General features: G+C 45.8%; 1 protein-coding gene across 1 annotated transcript in view; it reads right to left on the reverse strand.

Annotated features, from left to right (window-relative positions):
* Positions 1 to 15,516, reverse strand: part of CBS (cystathionine beta-synthase) — a 49,325-nt gene that overhangs the window by 15,378 nt on the left and 18,431 nt on the right. Inside the window, exons 3-7 of the mRNA XM_010598669.3 lie at positions 12,457 to 12,563; positions 9,609 to 9,743; positions 9,004 to 9,083; positions 8,748 to 8,882; positions 8,114 to 8,183 (exon numbers count right to left, since the gene is read on the reverse strand). Of these exons, the coding sequence (XP_010596971.1) occupies positions 8,114 to 8,183; positions 8,748 to 8,882; positions 9,004 to 9,083; positions 9,609 to 9,743; positions 12,457 to 12,563 (527 nt within the window). The remainder of the gene's footprint in view (positions 1 to 8,113; positions 8,184 to 8,747; positions 8,883 to 9,003; positions 9,084 to 9,608; positions 9,744 to 12,456; positions 12,564 to 15,516) is intronic.

Consider the following 15,516-nt stretch of genomic DNA (forward strand, 5'->3'; position numbering starts at 1 on the left):
TCATGTGGGACTCTATCAAGAAGGATAACTTGTGAGTGATTGGAGTCCCAGAACAGGGAGGGGGGACAGAAAACACAGAGAAAATAGTTGAAGAAATCCTGACACAAAACTTCCCTGACATCATGAAAGACGAAAGGATATCTATCCAAGATGCTCATCGAACCCCATTTAAGATTGATCCAAAAAGAAAAACACCAAGACATATTATCATCAAACTTGCCAAAACCAAAGACAAACAGAAAATTTTAGAAGCAGCCAGGGAGAAAAGAAAGGTTTCCTTCAAGGTAGAATCAATAAGAATACGTTCAGACTACTCAGCAGAAACCATGCAGGCAAGAAGGGAATGGGACAACGTATACAGAGCACTGAACGAGAAAAACTGCCAACCAAGGATCATATACCCAGCAAAACTCTCTCTGAAATATGGAGGAGAAATTAAGATATTTACAGATAAACACAAGTTTAGAGAATTTGCAAAAACTAAACCAAGACTGCAAGAAATGCTAAAGGAGATTGTTTGGCCGGATGACCAATAATATCAGGTACCAGCACAATACAAGGTCACAAAACAGAACGTCCTGATATCAACACAACTCAAATAGGGAAAGCACAAAAACAAACAAATTAAGATTAATTCTAAAAAATAAATAAATAAACAAAATAATACACACAACAGGGAATCATGGAAATCAATAGATAAACGATCACAATAATCAAAAAGAGGGACTAAATATAGGAGGCATTGAACTGCCAGATGGAGAGTGATACAAGGTGATATAGAAGGATACAAGTTAGGTTTTCACTTAGAAAAATAGGGGTAAATAAAAAGGTAACCACAAAAAGGAATATCAATTCCATAACTCAAGAAAAAAGCCAAGAAAAACGTAACGACTCAATAAACACAAAGTTAAACATTATGAAAATGAGGATCTCACAAGCTACTAAGAAAAACGTCTCAGCACAAAAAAGCATGTGAAAAAATGAAATGGCCAACAACACACATGAAAAGGCATCAAAATGACAGCACTAAAAACTTACTTAGCTATAATTACGCTGAATGTAAATGGACTAAATGCACCAATAAAGAGAGAGTCACGGACTGGATAAAGAAACACGATCCATCTATATGCTGCCTACAAGAGACACACCTTAGACTTAGAGACACAAACAAACTAAAACTCAAAGGATGGAAAAAAATATATCAAGCAAACAATAAGCAAAAAAGAAGAGGAGTAGCAATATTAATTTCTGACAAAATAGACTTTGGACTTAAATCCGCCACAAAGGATAAAGAAGGACACTATATAATGATAAAAGGGACAATTGATCAGGAAGACATAACCATATTAAATATTTACGCACCTAATGACAGGGCTGCAAGATACATAAATCAAATTTTAACAGAATTGAAAAGTGAGATAGACACCTCCACATATATAGTAGGAGACTTCAACACACCACTTTCGGAGAAGGACAGGACATCCAGTAAGAAGCTCAATAGAGACACGGAAGACCTACTTACAACAATCAACCAACTTGACCTCATTGACTTATACAGAACTCTCCACCCAATTGCTGCAAAATATACTTTTTTTTCTAGTGCACATGGAACATTCTCTAGAATAGACCACATATTAGGTCATAAAACAAATCTTTCCAGAATCCAAAACATTGAAATATTACAAAGCATCTTCTCAGATCACAAGGCAATGAAGCTAGAAATCAATAACAGAAAAACTAGGGAAAAGAAATCAAATACTTGGAAAATGAACAATACCCTCCTGAAAAAAGACTGGGTTATAAAAGACATCAAGGAGGGAATAAGGAAATTCTCAGAAAGCAACGAGAATGAAAATACTTCCTATCAAAACCTCTGGGACACAGCAAAAGCAGTGCTCAGAGGCCAATTTATATCGATAAATGCACACATACAAAAAGAAGAAAGAGCCAAAATCAGAGAACTGTCCCAACAACTTGAACAAATAGAAAGTGAGCAACAAAAGAACCCATCAGGCACCAGAAGAAAACAAATAATAAAAATTAGAGCTGAACTAAATGAATTAGAGAACAGAAAAACAATTGAAAGAATTAACAAAGCCAAAAGCTGGTTCTTTGAAAAAATTAACAAAATTGATAAACCACTGGCTAGATTGACTAAAGAAAAACAGGAAAGGAAACAAATAACCCGAATAAGAAACGAGAAGGACCACATCACAACAGAACCAAATGAAATCAAAAGAATCATTGCAGATTACTACATAAAATTGTACTCTAACAAATTTGAAAACCTAGAAGAAATGGATAAATTCTTGGAACAATACTACCTACCTAAACTAACACATTCAGAAGTAGAACAACTAAATAGACCCATAACAAAAAAAGAGATTGAAAAGGTAACCAAAAAACTTCCAACAAAAAAAAGTCCTGGCCCAGATGGCTTCACTGCAGAGTTCTACCAAACCTTCAGAGAAGATTTAACACCATTACTATTGAAGGTATTTCAAAGTATAGAAAAAGACGGAATACTACCCAACTCATTCTATGAAGCTACCATCTCCCTGATACCAAAACCAGGTAAAGACATTACAAAAAAAGAAAATTATAGACCTATATCCCTCATGAACATAGATGCAAAAATCCTCAACAAAATTCTAGCCAATAGAATCCAACAACACATCAAAAAAATAATACACCCTGATCAAGTGGGATTTATACCAGGTATGCAAGGCTGGTTTAATATCAGAAAAACCATTAATGTAATCCATCACATAAATAAAACAAAAGATAAAAACCACATGATCTTATCAATAGATGCAGAAAAGGCATTTGACAAAGTTCAACACCCATTTATGATAAAAACTCTAACCAAAATAGGAATTGAAGGAAAATTCCTCAACATAATAAAGGGCATATATGCAAAGCCAACGGCCAGTATCACTCTAAATGGAGAGAACCTGAAAGCATTTCCCTTGAGAACGGGAACCAGACAAGGATGCCCTTTATCACCACTCTTATTCAACATCGTACTTGAAGTCCTAGCCAGGGCAATTAGGCTAGACAAAGAAATAAAGGGTATCCAGATTGGCAAGGAGGAAGTAAAGCTATCACTATTTGCAGATGACATGATCGTATACATGGAAAACCCTAAGGAATCCTCCAGAAAACTACTGAAACTAATAGAAGAGTTTGGAAGAGTCTCAGGATATAAAATAAACGTACAAAAATCACTTGGATTCCTCTACATCAACAAAAAGAACACCGAAGAGGAAATAACCAAATCAATACCATTCACAGTAGCCCCCAAGAAGATAAAATACTTAGGAATAAATCTTACCAAGGATGTAAAAGACCTATACAAAGAAAACTATAAAACTCTGCTACAAGAAATTCAAAAGGACATACTTAAGTGGAAAAACATACCCTGCTCATGGATAGGAAGACTTAACATAGTAAAAATGTCTATTCTACCAAAACCCATTTATACATATAACGCACTTCCAATCCAAATACCAATGTCATACTTTAAGGGGATAGAGAAACAAACCACAAATTTCATATGGAAAGGAAAGAACCCCCAGATAAGCAAAACATTACTGAAAAAGAAGAAGAAAGTGGGAGGCCTCACCTTACCTGATTTCAGAACCTATTATACAGCCACAGTAGTCAAAACAGCCTGGTACTGGTACAACAACAGGCACATAGACCAATGGAACAGAATTGAGAATCCAGATATAAATCCATCCACGTATGAGCAGCTGATATTTGACAAAGGACCAGTGTCAGTCAATTGGGGAAATAATAGTCTTTTTAACAAATGGTGCTGGCATACCTGGATATCCATTTGCAAAAGAATGAAACAGGACCCATACCTCACACCATGCACAAAAACTAACTCCAAGTGGATCAAAGACCTAAACATAAAGACTAAAACGATAAAGATCATGGAAGAAAAAATAGGATCAACCCTAGGAGCCCTAATACAGGGCATAAACAGAATACAAAACATTACCAAAAATGATGAAGAGAAACCCGATAACTGGGAGCTCCTAAAAATCAAACACCTATGCTCATCTAAAGACTTCACCAAAAGAGTAAAAAGACCACCTACAGACTGGGAAAGAATATTCGGCTATGACATCTCAGACCAGCGCCTGATCTCTAAAATCTACATGACTCTGTCAAAACTCAACCACAAAAAGACAAACAACCCAATCAAGAAGTGGGCAAAGGATATGAACACACATTTCACTAAGGAAGATATTCAGGCAGCCAACAGATACATGAGAAAATGCTCTCGATCATTAGCCATTAGAGAAATGCAAATTAAAACTACGATGAGATTCCATCTCCACACCAACTAGGCTGGCATTAATTCAAAAAACACAAAATAATAAATGTTGGAGAGGCTGCGGAGAGATTGGAACTCTCATACACTGCTGGTGGGATTGTAAAATGGTACAACCACTTTGGAAATCCATCTGGCGTTATCTTAAACAGTTAGAAATAGAACTACCATACAACCCAGAAATCTCACTCCTCGGAATATACCCTAAAGATACAAGAGCCTTCACACAAACAGACATATGCACACCCATGTTTATTGCAGCTCTGTTTACAATAGCAAAAAGCTGGAAGCAACCAAGATGTCCATCAACGGACGAATGGGTAAATAAATTGTGGTATATTCACACAATGGAATACTATGCATCGATAAAGAACAGTGACGAATCTCTGAAACATTTCATAACATGGAGGAATCTGGAAGGCATTATGCTGAGCGAAATGAGTCAGTTGCAAAAGGACAAATATTGTATAAGACCACTAGTATAAGATCTTGAGAAATAGAAAAAACGGAGAAGAACACATACTTATGTGGTTACAAAGGGGGGAGGGAGGGAGGGAGGGAGAGGGCTTTTTATTGATCAATCTGTAGATAAGAACTGCTTTAGGTGAAGGGAAAGACAACACTCAAAACAAGGAAGGTCAGCCTAATTGGACTGGATTAAAAGTAAAGAGGTTTCCGGGATAAAATGAAAGCTTCAAAGCTCAGCGAAGCAGGGGCTGGGGTCTGGGGAACTTGGTTTGAGGGGACTTCTAAGTCAATGGGCAAAACAATTCTATTATGAAAACACTCTGCATCCCACTTTGAAATGTGGCGCCTGGGGTCCTAAATGCCAACAAGCGGACATCTAAAATACATTAATTGGTTTCAATCCACCTGGAGCAAAGGCAAAGGAAGAACACCAAGGTCACACGACAACTAAGAGCCCAAGAGACAGAAAGGGCCACATGAACCAGAGACCTACATTATCCTGAGACCAGAAGAACTAGTTGGTGCCCGGCCACAATCGATGTCTGTCCTGTCAGGGAGCACAACAGACAACTCCTGAGGGAGCAGGAGACCAATGGGATACAGACCCCAAATTCTCACTAAAAGACCACACCTAATGGTATGATTGCGACTAGAGGAATCCCAGAGACAATGCTCCCCAGAACTTCTGATGGCACAGGACAGGAACCATCCCCGAAGACAAATCATCAGGCATGAAAAGGACTGGTCAGTGGGGGGGAGAGAGATGCTGATGAAGAGTGAGCTAATTAAATCAGGTGGACACGGGAGAGTGTGTTGGCAACTCTTGACTGGAGGGGGGATGGGAAGATAGAGAGAGAGGGAAGATGGCAAAATTGGCACGAAACAAGAGACTGTAAGGGCTGACTCAATAGGGGGAGAGCAAGTGGGAGAAGGGAGTAAGATGTATGTAAACCTACATGTGACAGACTGATTGGAATGGTAAATGTTCACTTGAAGCTTAATAAAAACTAAAAAAAAAAAAGGCATTCACAGCTCGGTGGCTCCTCGAAAAGTTAAATACAGAATTATCATGTGACCCCAAAGAATTAAAAGCAGAGGTTCAAACTGAAACCTGTACACTAAGGTTTCCAGCAGCATTTGGAAACAACCCAAGTGTCCACCACCAGATAAATGGACAAATAACACGTGGTCTAGCCACACAAGGGAACTTCACTCAGCCATGAAGAGACACGAAGCCCTGCTGCAGACTACGACATGGAAGAACCTTGAAAACGTCATGCTGAGTGAAATAAGCCAGTCACAAAAGACAAACATTATATGATCCCGTTTGCATGAAATGTCTAGAATAGGCAAATACACACAGACCAAAGTTTATTAGCGGTTACCAGGGGCTGAGGGTTAAGTAGAGAGGGGAAGTTATTGTTTAAGGAGGAAACCCTGGTGGTGTAGTGGTTAAGAGCTACTGCCGCTAACCAAAAGGTCAGCAGTTTGAATCCACCAGGTGCTCCTTGGAAACCGTACAGAGCAGTTCTACTCTGTCCTATAGGGTCGCTATGAGTCGGAATTGACTTGATGGTAATAGCATTGGGTCCAGGAGTTACTGTTTTTTAAAAAAAAAACAACCCATAGCCATGGACTCCATTCCAACTCGTAGTGACTCTATAATAGGACACAGTAGAGCTGCCCCAGAGGGTTTCCAAGGAGTGCTGGTGGATTTGAACCACTGACCTTTTGGTTAGCAACCAAGCTCTTGATGAAAAACTTTCAGAAATGAATAGTGGTGATGGTTGCATTAAACATGGTGAACATAACTGATGTCACTGAATTATATTATAAAAATGACAAAATTTTGATACTGGTGAGGAGTGAGCTTCTTGGATCAAGTAGACACATGAGACTATGTGGGCAGCTCCTGTCTGGATGGGAGATGAGAGGGCAGAGAGGATCAGAAGCTGTCCGAAGGGACACGAAAATACAGAGTGGAAAGGAGTGTGTTGTCTCATTAGCGGGAGAGCAACTAGGAGTATATAACCCAGTGCCGTCGAGTCGATTCCGACTCATAGCGACCCTATAGGACAGAGTATATAGCAACGTGTATATAAATTTTTGTATGAGAGGCTGGCTTGATTTGTAAACTTTCACTTAAAGCACAATAAACATTTTTTTTAAATGACAAAATTTTGTGTTACTAGAAATTTTGTTTTATCATACACACACAAAAAAGAATAGACACGGAACAACCTATAAAAAAAAAAAGTGTTCACAGTAGCAGGGAGTTTTGTGATCCTTCTCAGTGCTTTTAGACTCACTTAAAATTGCTCAAGTCTTTGCTAAATGGCAGGCAAACACTTAGGTCCCTATTGGGTTGAAAATCCCTCAAGGAAGTACGGAAGGGCAGACAAGACACAAGCCAGGGGCAGGGCAGAGGGAGGCTCCTTACCCACTTTTTTTCTGGATGAGATGAACAAATAAGTGGAATTAAATAAACTAGAATAAACCATTTGGCTTCCGCCCAGACATATCCACAGTGCTCTCACACCACGTGTGGTCACTTGCCCAGGCACTGACAAGTCTGAGCCCAGGTGGACTCATGAAGCCGGGCAGGGTGGGTGCTGAGTGAATAGAGGCACTGTCTGTCAAATGAAAGAATTTTCACTCATAAAACCTGAGCTAGTCAGGGCTAGACTGCACTGCCTGGCTCCTGGGCACGGACTAAGGTTACATCAGTCCAGGCTAACACCAGATTCCACACAGGAAGCCAAGGCAGCCGAGTTCTTCCCAGCCACGTCTCCCTAAGGTGATCTCCTAGGAAAACAGTACAACCAACCACTGCAGGGCCTGGCGCAGATGCTCAGAAAAATTCCAAGGAGCCTCATGCCCACACAGAAAGCAAGCTAATCACAGACATCACCGCCCCTGCTCTGGACTTAAGAAAATTTGATATCGGATTCAGTGCCCAAGTTGGGGCTTGATCCCAACTGCCATTCAGCAACAGGAAGCCCTGCTGTGAGCTGGGCTGAGTCCTCACGCTCAGGAAGTCCAATAGGTCAGGAGAGGAGACTGCTGTGTGATTAAACACGATCACGTGACATTTGGCGTTTAGGTGAGGGACGGGCAAAGACAGCACAAAGGAGGGAGGAAACAACTCTAAGGAAATTCTCCAGAAAGCATTTCACAGAGGGGACATTTGAGATGGGTTTTGAAGGGTGAATAGTTTACCAAGGAGAGAGTAAGGGCCTTAGACACTCCCAGGCAGTCAGGGATAAACACAGACAGCAGAGTCGGTGTAGAGGTACACACCATCACATTGCTGCAGGATCTCCTCAGCGGTGGTATCGTAGTGAGCCAGGGGGTTGCTGGCATTGCGGTACTGCGTGGAAAAAGGGCAAACAAAAGGCTGTGAGTGAGGTCAAATACACAAAACCAGCAGTGGCCACAGAGCGTGGGGCCAACAGCTCAGTGCAAGCCGGAGAGGATCCCAGCGGTTCAGGATGAAGGGGCCGGTCACTGAGACCATTCTAGGAAACTCAACAGTCGAGGACTTTAAACCTAGGCCCGAGAGCATGCAGTTTCTGGAGTAACCCAGAGGCAAAGCACGCAAGATCTTCCAGGGAGCAGGTTTTTATGCGTTTTGGCCTGTGGAGAGTTTCCAGGGACCTCTGGAAGGTCATTCCAGCCAAGCCGAGAGGGGCTGCCTGCCAGCCTTCACATGAACTGTGGAGAGCCCAGGGTCCACTGACCGCCAGGCCCGCGGCAGCAGGACCTCAGCAGACCCAGGGCACACCCAGCCTGCTGAGTCCCAGGGCTGTCCCCTCTGAAGCCACTGCGCGCGCTGCAGGATGGGCCCCCCCCAATCCCTAACAGAGACCCCCAGGAAAGCATCCCCTTTATGTGCAAACCTCTCAGCACAAACCCAGAGTCCCGAACCTCTCACCTGGTCTAATATGTGAGAATTGGGGATTTCGTTCTTCAGCCTCCAGGCCACGCCCACATGGGACTCGGGAGAGTCAAACCTGGCGTTGGTGGGCGTCCTCACGATCTCGGCCCCCAGGGCACGCAGGACATCCACCTGCACCCAGGGAGAGCCGCCCATACGGGTGTACCACCAAGCCCAAGCGGGGAGGGAGTCTGGGTGAGGGGCACTGGGTGCCCCCAGGCTCCGCCCCCACCCCCACCTGCCCCCCGCCCACCTTCTCGGTGCTCATCTTCTCGGGCATCACGATGATGCAGCGGTAGCCCTTCACAGCCGCGGTCAGCGCCAGCCCGATCCCTGGGGGCAGCAGAGCGGGGTGAGAGGGGCCGCAGAGCCCTCCAACCCTGCACAGGGCAGCTGCAACCCAGTCCCACCCGAGGAAGACACCGAGGACGAGGCACTATGGGGTTCCAAGGACACGCAATGTTGTCCCCTTCTGCCCCCAGTGAGAGGCAAGAAGGGAGAATGCGGGGAGGGGGAGGGGGCTCAGAATACTGAGGCTCCCAAAGCGAGGGTGAAGCTTCACCGGCTTGCATGGGGCACTCACGCCCTTACTGGGCGCCCTGGGAGGCCGCAGCAACGATCCTAATAGCCCCCTAGGGCTGCCCTGCTTGCCGGGCCCTCCCCCAGGGAATGATCCTGCAATAGAACAGGGCCCACCAGAGACACAGCCGCCGGGTGTGCCCAGTGTCACGTGGCACCAAAGGTGGAAGCTGCTAACAGGCTCACCTCTCCCGCACTAGGGAGCACGCAGAGTGGCAAAGGCGGGGACACGGTGACAACCAGACCGCCCTCCTAGCTCACGCCTGCCCCCTCGCCCACCTGTGTTCCCTGACGTGGGCTCAATGATGGTGTCCCCAGGCTTCAGAGTCCCGGCCCGCTCCGCATCCTCCACCATCCGTAGGCTGATGCGGTCTTTCACGCTCCCACCCGCATTGAAGAACTCACACTTGGCCACTGCAAGCCAGAGGGGAGTCACAGAAGGGAAAGGACCCTCCCCTCCTTTCCCACGTTGCCCAGGAGGCAGAGAGAGGCTTGGTCTCTGCAGATTCTGTAAATCATTCCCTCTCACTGCGACCTCCACTCCACCATTCCAGCCCTCAACACCTGGACAAGGCTCTTGGAGCTTCTCACCTTGCCCACACCAGCCCATCCTCTGGCCCCAGCAGATCACATGGCAACCTGGTGTGAATGAGAAACAGGTGCCCCAAGGGAGCCTCCACTAGGGGTTGGAAGGGTTAGAAAAAGCCCCCCACCCTTATGTCCCCTCACACAGGTACTTCGGTGGTAACCACCTGGGCGTGCACGGGCAGTGGGTTTGTGCCAAGCAGACTATCAGCTGTGCCCAGCGGTCCTGGTGTTGATCCCTGAAGCTCACCGCCCTATCACACCCATACTGGGTCTGATCAGACCCTCAAACCCTCCATGTTCTCCTCTCCCAGTAAGAAGCCCCACACCCCAGGCTACGCACCAGGTGAAGAAGCTGTCTGCTGTCCCCCACAACACGCAACATCTTTTCCTGTGCCACTCTGCTCATTTGAGGGTGAATAGAGACAGTTAACCAAAAAAGTCGGCAGTTCAAATCCACCAGCTACTCCTTGGAAACCCTATGGCACAGTTCTACTCTGTCCTATAGGGTCACTATGAGTCAGGATCCACTCAATGGCAATGGGTTTGGTTTAGAGACCAGTAACTAGTACCCCACAGACCTGGCTCTGTGATAACCACCCTTCATATGCTGCATCTAAACCAGATACTGACCCCTGATGCAGGTTTTAGTATGCCTATCTTTCCGATGGGCAAGACCAAGGCTCTGATTGATTATGTGGCTTGCCCAAGGCCATCAGTGGTCAGCGGCTGAGCAAGGATCTGGACACCCTGCTGGCCTTCCCAAAGGAGGGCAGCAGTTAATGAAATAATTCACAATAGGGGCTGCGGAGAGGTCCCGGAGTGCAGCCTGCTGCACATCCAGGCATCTGGGCCCCACACCCCCAATGCACACACTATTCCAGCAGGAGCGTCTGCCTAGTTCTAGGGAGTGAAGCTCTCAATCTGTCTAGTGGAGGAAAAGCCAGAGGGGAGGTTGTTTTGTGTGGGTCCTTTGCATCACATTTGGCATAGCCCAATAGCTCCCTTTATTCCATAACCAATAATTTTTAAAGAGATGGATAGAAGGACCTGTCATAGAAAAAGACTAGCATAGCCATTGCTCTGCCTCCACAGGCCTCCCACGCACCCACTACCTTGGGTGGAAGGCTCTCTGCTCAGGCCTGGTCTCCAGTGTTTTCTCAACCCTGCAGACCAAGTAACTCTTCAATATGTAAACCAGCCACTACTTCTCGCTCTACAACCGCCGTGGGGCTGTCGTCTTAGACTAAAATCCTGGGGATACCTGTGGGGCACCTGACTTACCTCTGCACTCATCTGTCCCTGCACACCCATCTCAAATGTGCCAAGCTTGTTCCCACCGCAGGGCCTTTGCACCTGCGGTTTCCTCTGTAACGATGCTGAGCTCTGCCCGAGCCCTGTGCTCCTGAAAAATAGTGGCCCTAGGCTTTGTGTCTGGGAAACGCTTACCACAACTAATTCCCCTCCCCATGACCTAGGTAAGGGGATGACTCCTAGTTTATCTACAACAAGGCCAGCTCTCAAACCAGACCAAACCAGCTGCCGCCCAGTTGACCCTGACTAATGGCGCCCCCATAGGCGTCAGAGTAGAACTGTGCTCCATACGGTTTTCAGTGGCTGATTTTTCAAAAGTAGATTGCCAGGCCTTTCTTCCAAGGTACCTCCAGATAAACTTGAACCTCCAACCTTCCAGTTAGCAGCCAAGTGCCTTAACCGTTTGTACCACTCTGGGACTCCAGGCCTGATACAGACCCACCAAATTCCTATTCCTTGGTTCATAAATGAGCAAATAGCTGAACTGTTTGTTGTCCTGAAACTTGACAGAGATAAGCATTTCCTGCCCAGCCGACTACCTGACACTCCCAATTGCAAAAACAACCCCCACCGTAAAATCGACCCATCTATACCCGAAAATTAGCCAACGAAAACCCTACAGATCACAACAGAATATTACTCAATATCATGCTGAAAGACTGAGCCTTCTAGGTTGAAAGGCACTCAAAAAATACACAGTGGTTGCAACAATGAACTTCGAACACACCAACAATCAGGAAGATGGTACAAATAGAGCAATGCTTTGTTCTGTTGTACATGGGGTCACCATGAGTCAGAGCAGACTCGAGGGCAGCTAAAAACAATACTGTATCTACTCTGTCCTAGAAAATCTGCGGCGAGATCACTCTGCCCAGATGTTGGTCCGGGGTCTGGGGTGCTTTCCCCATTGCAGTAGCTGAAAAAGATCCACCTCTTTACTTTTCTGGTCTTTGCCCTTGGCATCTGCCCAGAACACTCCTCCAGGGTCTTTCCCCAGACTGCGCATCACATGCAGGCCTCTGCTGGGAAGCCGCCTCCTCCCCCACCGTCAAAACTGGAGCATCCATCTCAGGCAGTCGGGTTTTTTTAACACAATTACCTGTGACTCTCCCCGACCCCCCTCCAGCAAGGAGCCCATGGCAGCACCCCCAGGCCCACCCAGCTTCGGTTCCCCGCCTACTCTGCAGAATGAATGGAGAAAGCCGCTCCCTGGAGCCAGGGTACTCACAGAGCTCACACTTCAGGCCAAAGTTCTTTCCAATCTTGTTGATTCTGACCATGGGGGTATTCCCAATTTTCTTCAGGATATCTGGCAAAATTTTGGGAGGTTTGGACCTAAAACCAAGAAATCCATGATTATTCTATGAAAGCAAAGAGGAGCACTGGCCTCGCCGGTCCCGACATGTTGTTTTAAAGAACTCAAGAATCAAAGAAGTGGCATCTACCACGGCCTCCACCAGACTGAGTCCAGTACAACTAGATGGTTCCCAGCTACCACCACTGACTGCTCTGACAGGGATCACAATACAGGGTCCCGGACAGAGCTGGAGAAAAATGTAGAACAAAATTTTAACTCAAAAAGAAAGACCAGACTTGCTGGCCTGACAGGGACTGGAGAAACCCTGAGAGTGTGGCCCCTTTCAGTTCAGTAGCGAAGTCACTTCTGAGGTTCACTCTTCAGCCAAAGATTGAACAGGCCCATGGAATAAAACGAGACTAAAGGGGTTAAAGGGGCACAACAGCCCTGGGGCAAAGACTGGAAGGCAGGACGGGACAGGAAAGCTGGTAATAGGGAACCCAACATCAAAAAAAGAGAGTGTTGACATGTCGTGGGGTTATCAACCAATGTCATAAAACAATATGTGTACTGTTTAATGAGAAACTAGTTTGTTCTGTAAACCTTCATCCAAAGTACAATAAAAAATAAAAATAAAAAAAATCAAAGAAGTGGCTTTAATGAAGGATTTGGTGGTGGTGGTTACAAAAATCTGTACATGGAATAAAATGTCATAGTAACACGCACACCTAAATGCCAATGAAAACCAGATCTTGCCTGTAGTTAAGCTCACAGCATTGTACCATCAGCTTTCTGGGCTGACAATGCGCCTTGGTTACGGAAGATGTTTTCATGGCGAAAGCTAGCTGAGGGTACCCAGGACCACTTAGTACTATTTTTGTCACTTCTTGGGAGTCTTAAATTATTTCCAAATAAAAAAGTTAAAACGAAAAAACAAACACTCACTTAAAACAACCACCACAGACCCTGGCCCAGCTTTTTTGAAAAAAGTCATTCCTGGGGAACTTCAATTTCCCTCATCTCTCGGCATGTCAGTGGCTGGGACACCTCCTTTTCTGTTCCATTTTTTGACCCCAAAAGTAGTGCAGACCCCAGGGCAGAGGCTCTGCGAAACACCCCACTCACAGTGACAGTGACTGTAAATCACACATCCAGGGGGTACACTGAAGACAGAAGGCAAAGAACGGGGACTTGTCATTTTTGCCCTGGGGGCCAGGGTCAGGGGGATTCCCAGGTAGAGTTCCAGGCTCAGAGCTGATTTCCTTCTACCGGGCTAACAAGCTCCATTCATGCTAATGACCCTCCCTCACCCCACATTCTTCCCACCTGACAAAGGAGGCCGATCTGTAGTGTCTGCCTGGGTGCAAACCACACAGGCACCTTCCTGAACGGACCCATGACGGAAGGAAGCCCCCCACGCCCCCACGCAGGTGAACGATGGAAATCTACTTTCTCAGAGTTCAGGAGGCTAGAAGTCAAATTCAGGGCACCAACTCCAGAGAAAGGCTCTTTCGGCTTCTATCCCTCCCTCCTTTGGTGGTCGTCCACATAGCGTCTGCCTCTCCCCCATGTGTCCTTGCATGTGCTGGCTTCTCTGTCCTGTTGTTGAGTGCCGCTGAGGTGATTCCGACTCAGGGTGGCCCCGTGGGACAGAGCAGAATCACCACATAGGGTTTTCTAAGCTGCTGTCTTTACAGGAACAGATCATCGGTCCTTCTCCTGAGGAGCCACTGGGTGGGTTCCGACCACCAACCTTTGGGTTAGCAGCCAAGTGTTTAACTGCTGTACCACCCGGGGGCCTTCTCTGTCTAATCTGCTCTTTTTATATCTTAAAAGTCATTAGGTTTAAGACACACCCTACATTGATACGGCTTCATTAACATAACAATGAAAACCCCGTTCCCAAGTGGGATTACATCCACAGGTATGAAAACCAAACCCATTGCCAAGTCAGCTCAGCCTCCTGGCTACCCCGTGTGTTACAGACTAGAACTGTGGGCCATAGGATTTCCTTGGCTGTAATCTTTACAGAAGCAGATTGACAGGCCTTTCAGGGAGCCAGTGGGTGCGTTTGAACTGTCAACCTTTAGGTTGGGAGCCACGTGCAACCTGCTTGCACCACCCAGGCTCCTTTTTCCACAGGAATGAGGGTTAGGATTCCAGCACATATTTATGGAGGACACAATTCAATTCGTAACACCAGGGACAGATGCCAGTTCCATGCCCCCTCCGCCTTTGTGCAAGGGGTGTACTCACCAAATACCTACCTGGGAACACACGCAGCCAACCTGGGTTTCAAATAATGCAATTGCTTCCCAGCACTTTAGAGTTCGCCTCTTCGAGATTCTCAAACAGGTGGCCCCCAAACACCTTCACAGGAGCCGATTAACTATGCATATTCCTTGGGCCCACCCCTAACACAGACTCAAAGGTCTGGGATGGGCCTAGCTCCTTGAATTGTGCACCCCTAAAATGTGTGTCAACTTGGCTAGGCCATGACTCGCAGTATTGTGTAGTTCTCCTCCATATCATGATCTGATGTAATTACTCTACATGTTGTAAATGCTAACCTCTACGATATTAATGAGGCAGGATTAGAGGCAGTTATGTTAATAAGGCAGCATACATTCTATAGGGTTAGGATACATCTTGAGTCAATCTCTTTTCAGATGTAAAAGAGAGAAGCAAGCAAAGAGGAGAGGGACTTCCAGCACCAAAAAAGAAGAGCCAGGGGTTCCGAAGCTGAGAAGCATCCAGACCCAAGGGAAAATTGATGACAAGGACCTTCTTCCAGAGCTGACACAGACAGAAATCCTTCCCCAGGAGTTGGTACCCTGAATTCATACTTCTAGGCTCCTAAACTGTGAAAGAGTAAACTTCTGTTTGTTAAAGCCATCCACTTGTGGTATTTCTGTTACAGCAGCACTAGATAACTAAGACAGGGGCTAAGGGCTGTTAAGCTCAGGCCCAAATTGGCAGCCCCCTGGAGAG

This window comes from Loxodonta africana, chromosome 2 (assembly GCF_030014295.1).
Source record: "Loxodonta africana isolate mLoxAfr1 chromosome 2, mLoxAfr1.hap2, whole genome shotgun sequence".
NCBI classification, from domain to species: Eukaryota; Metazoa; Chordata; class Mammalia; order Proboscidea; family Elephantidae; genus Loxodonta; species Loxodonta africana.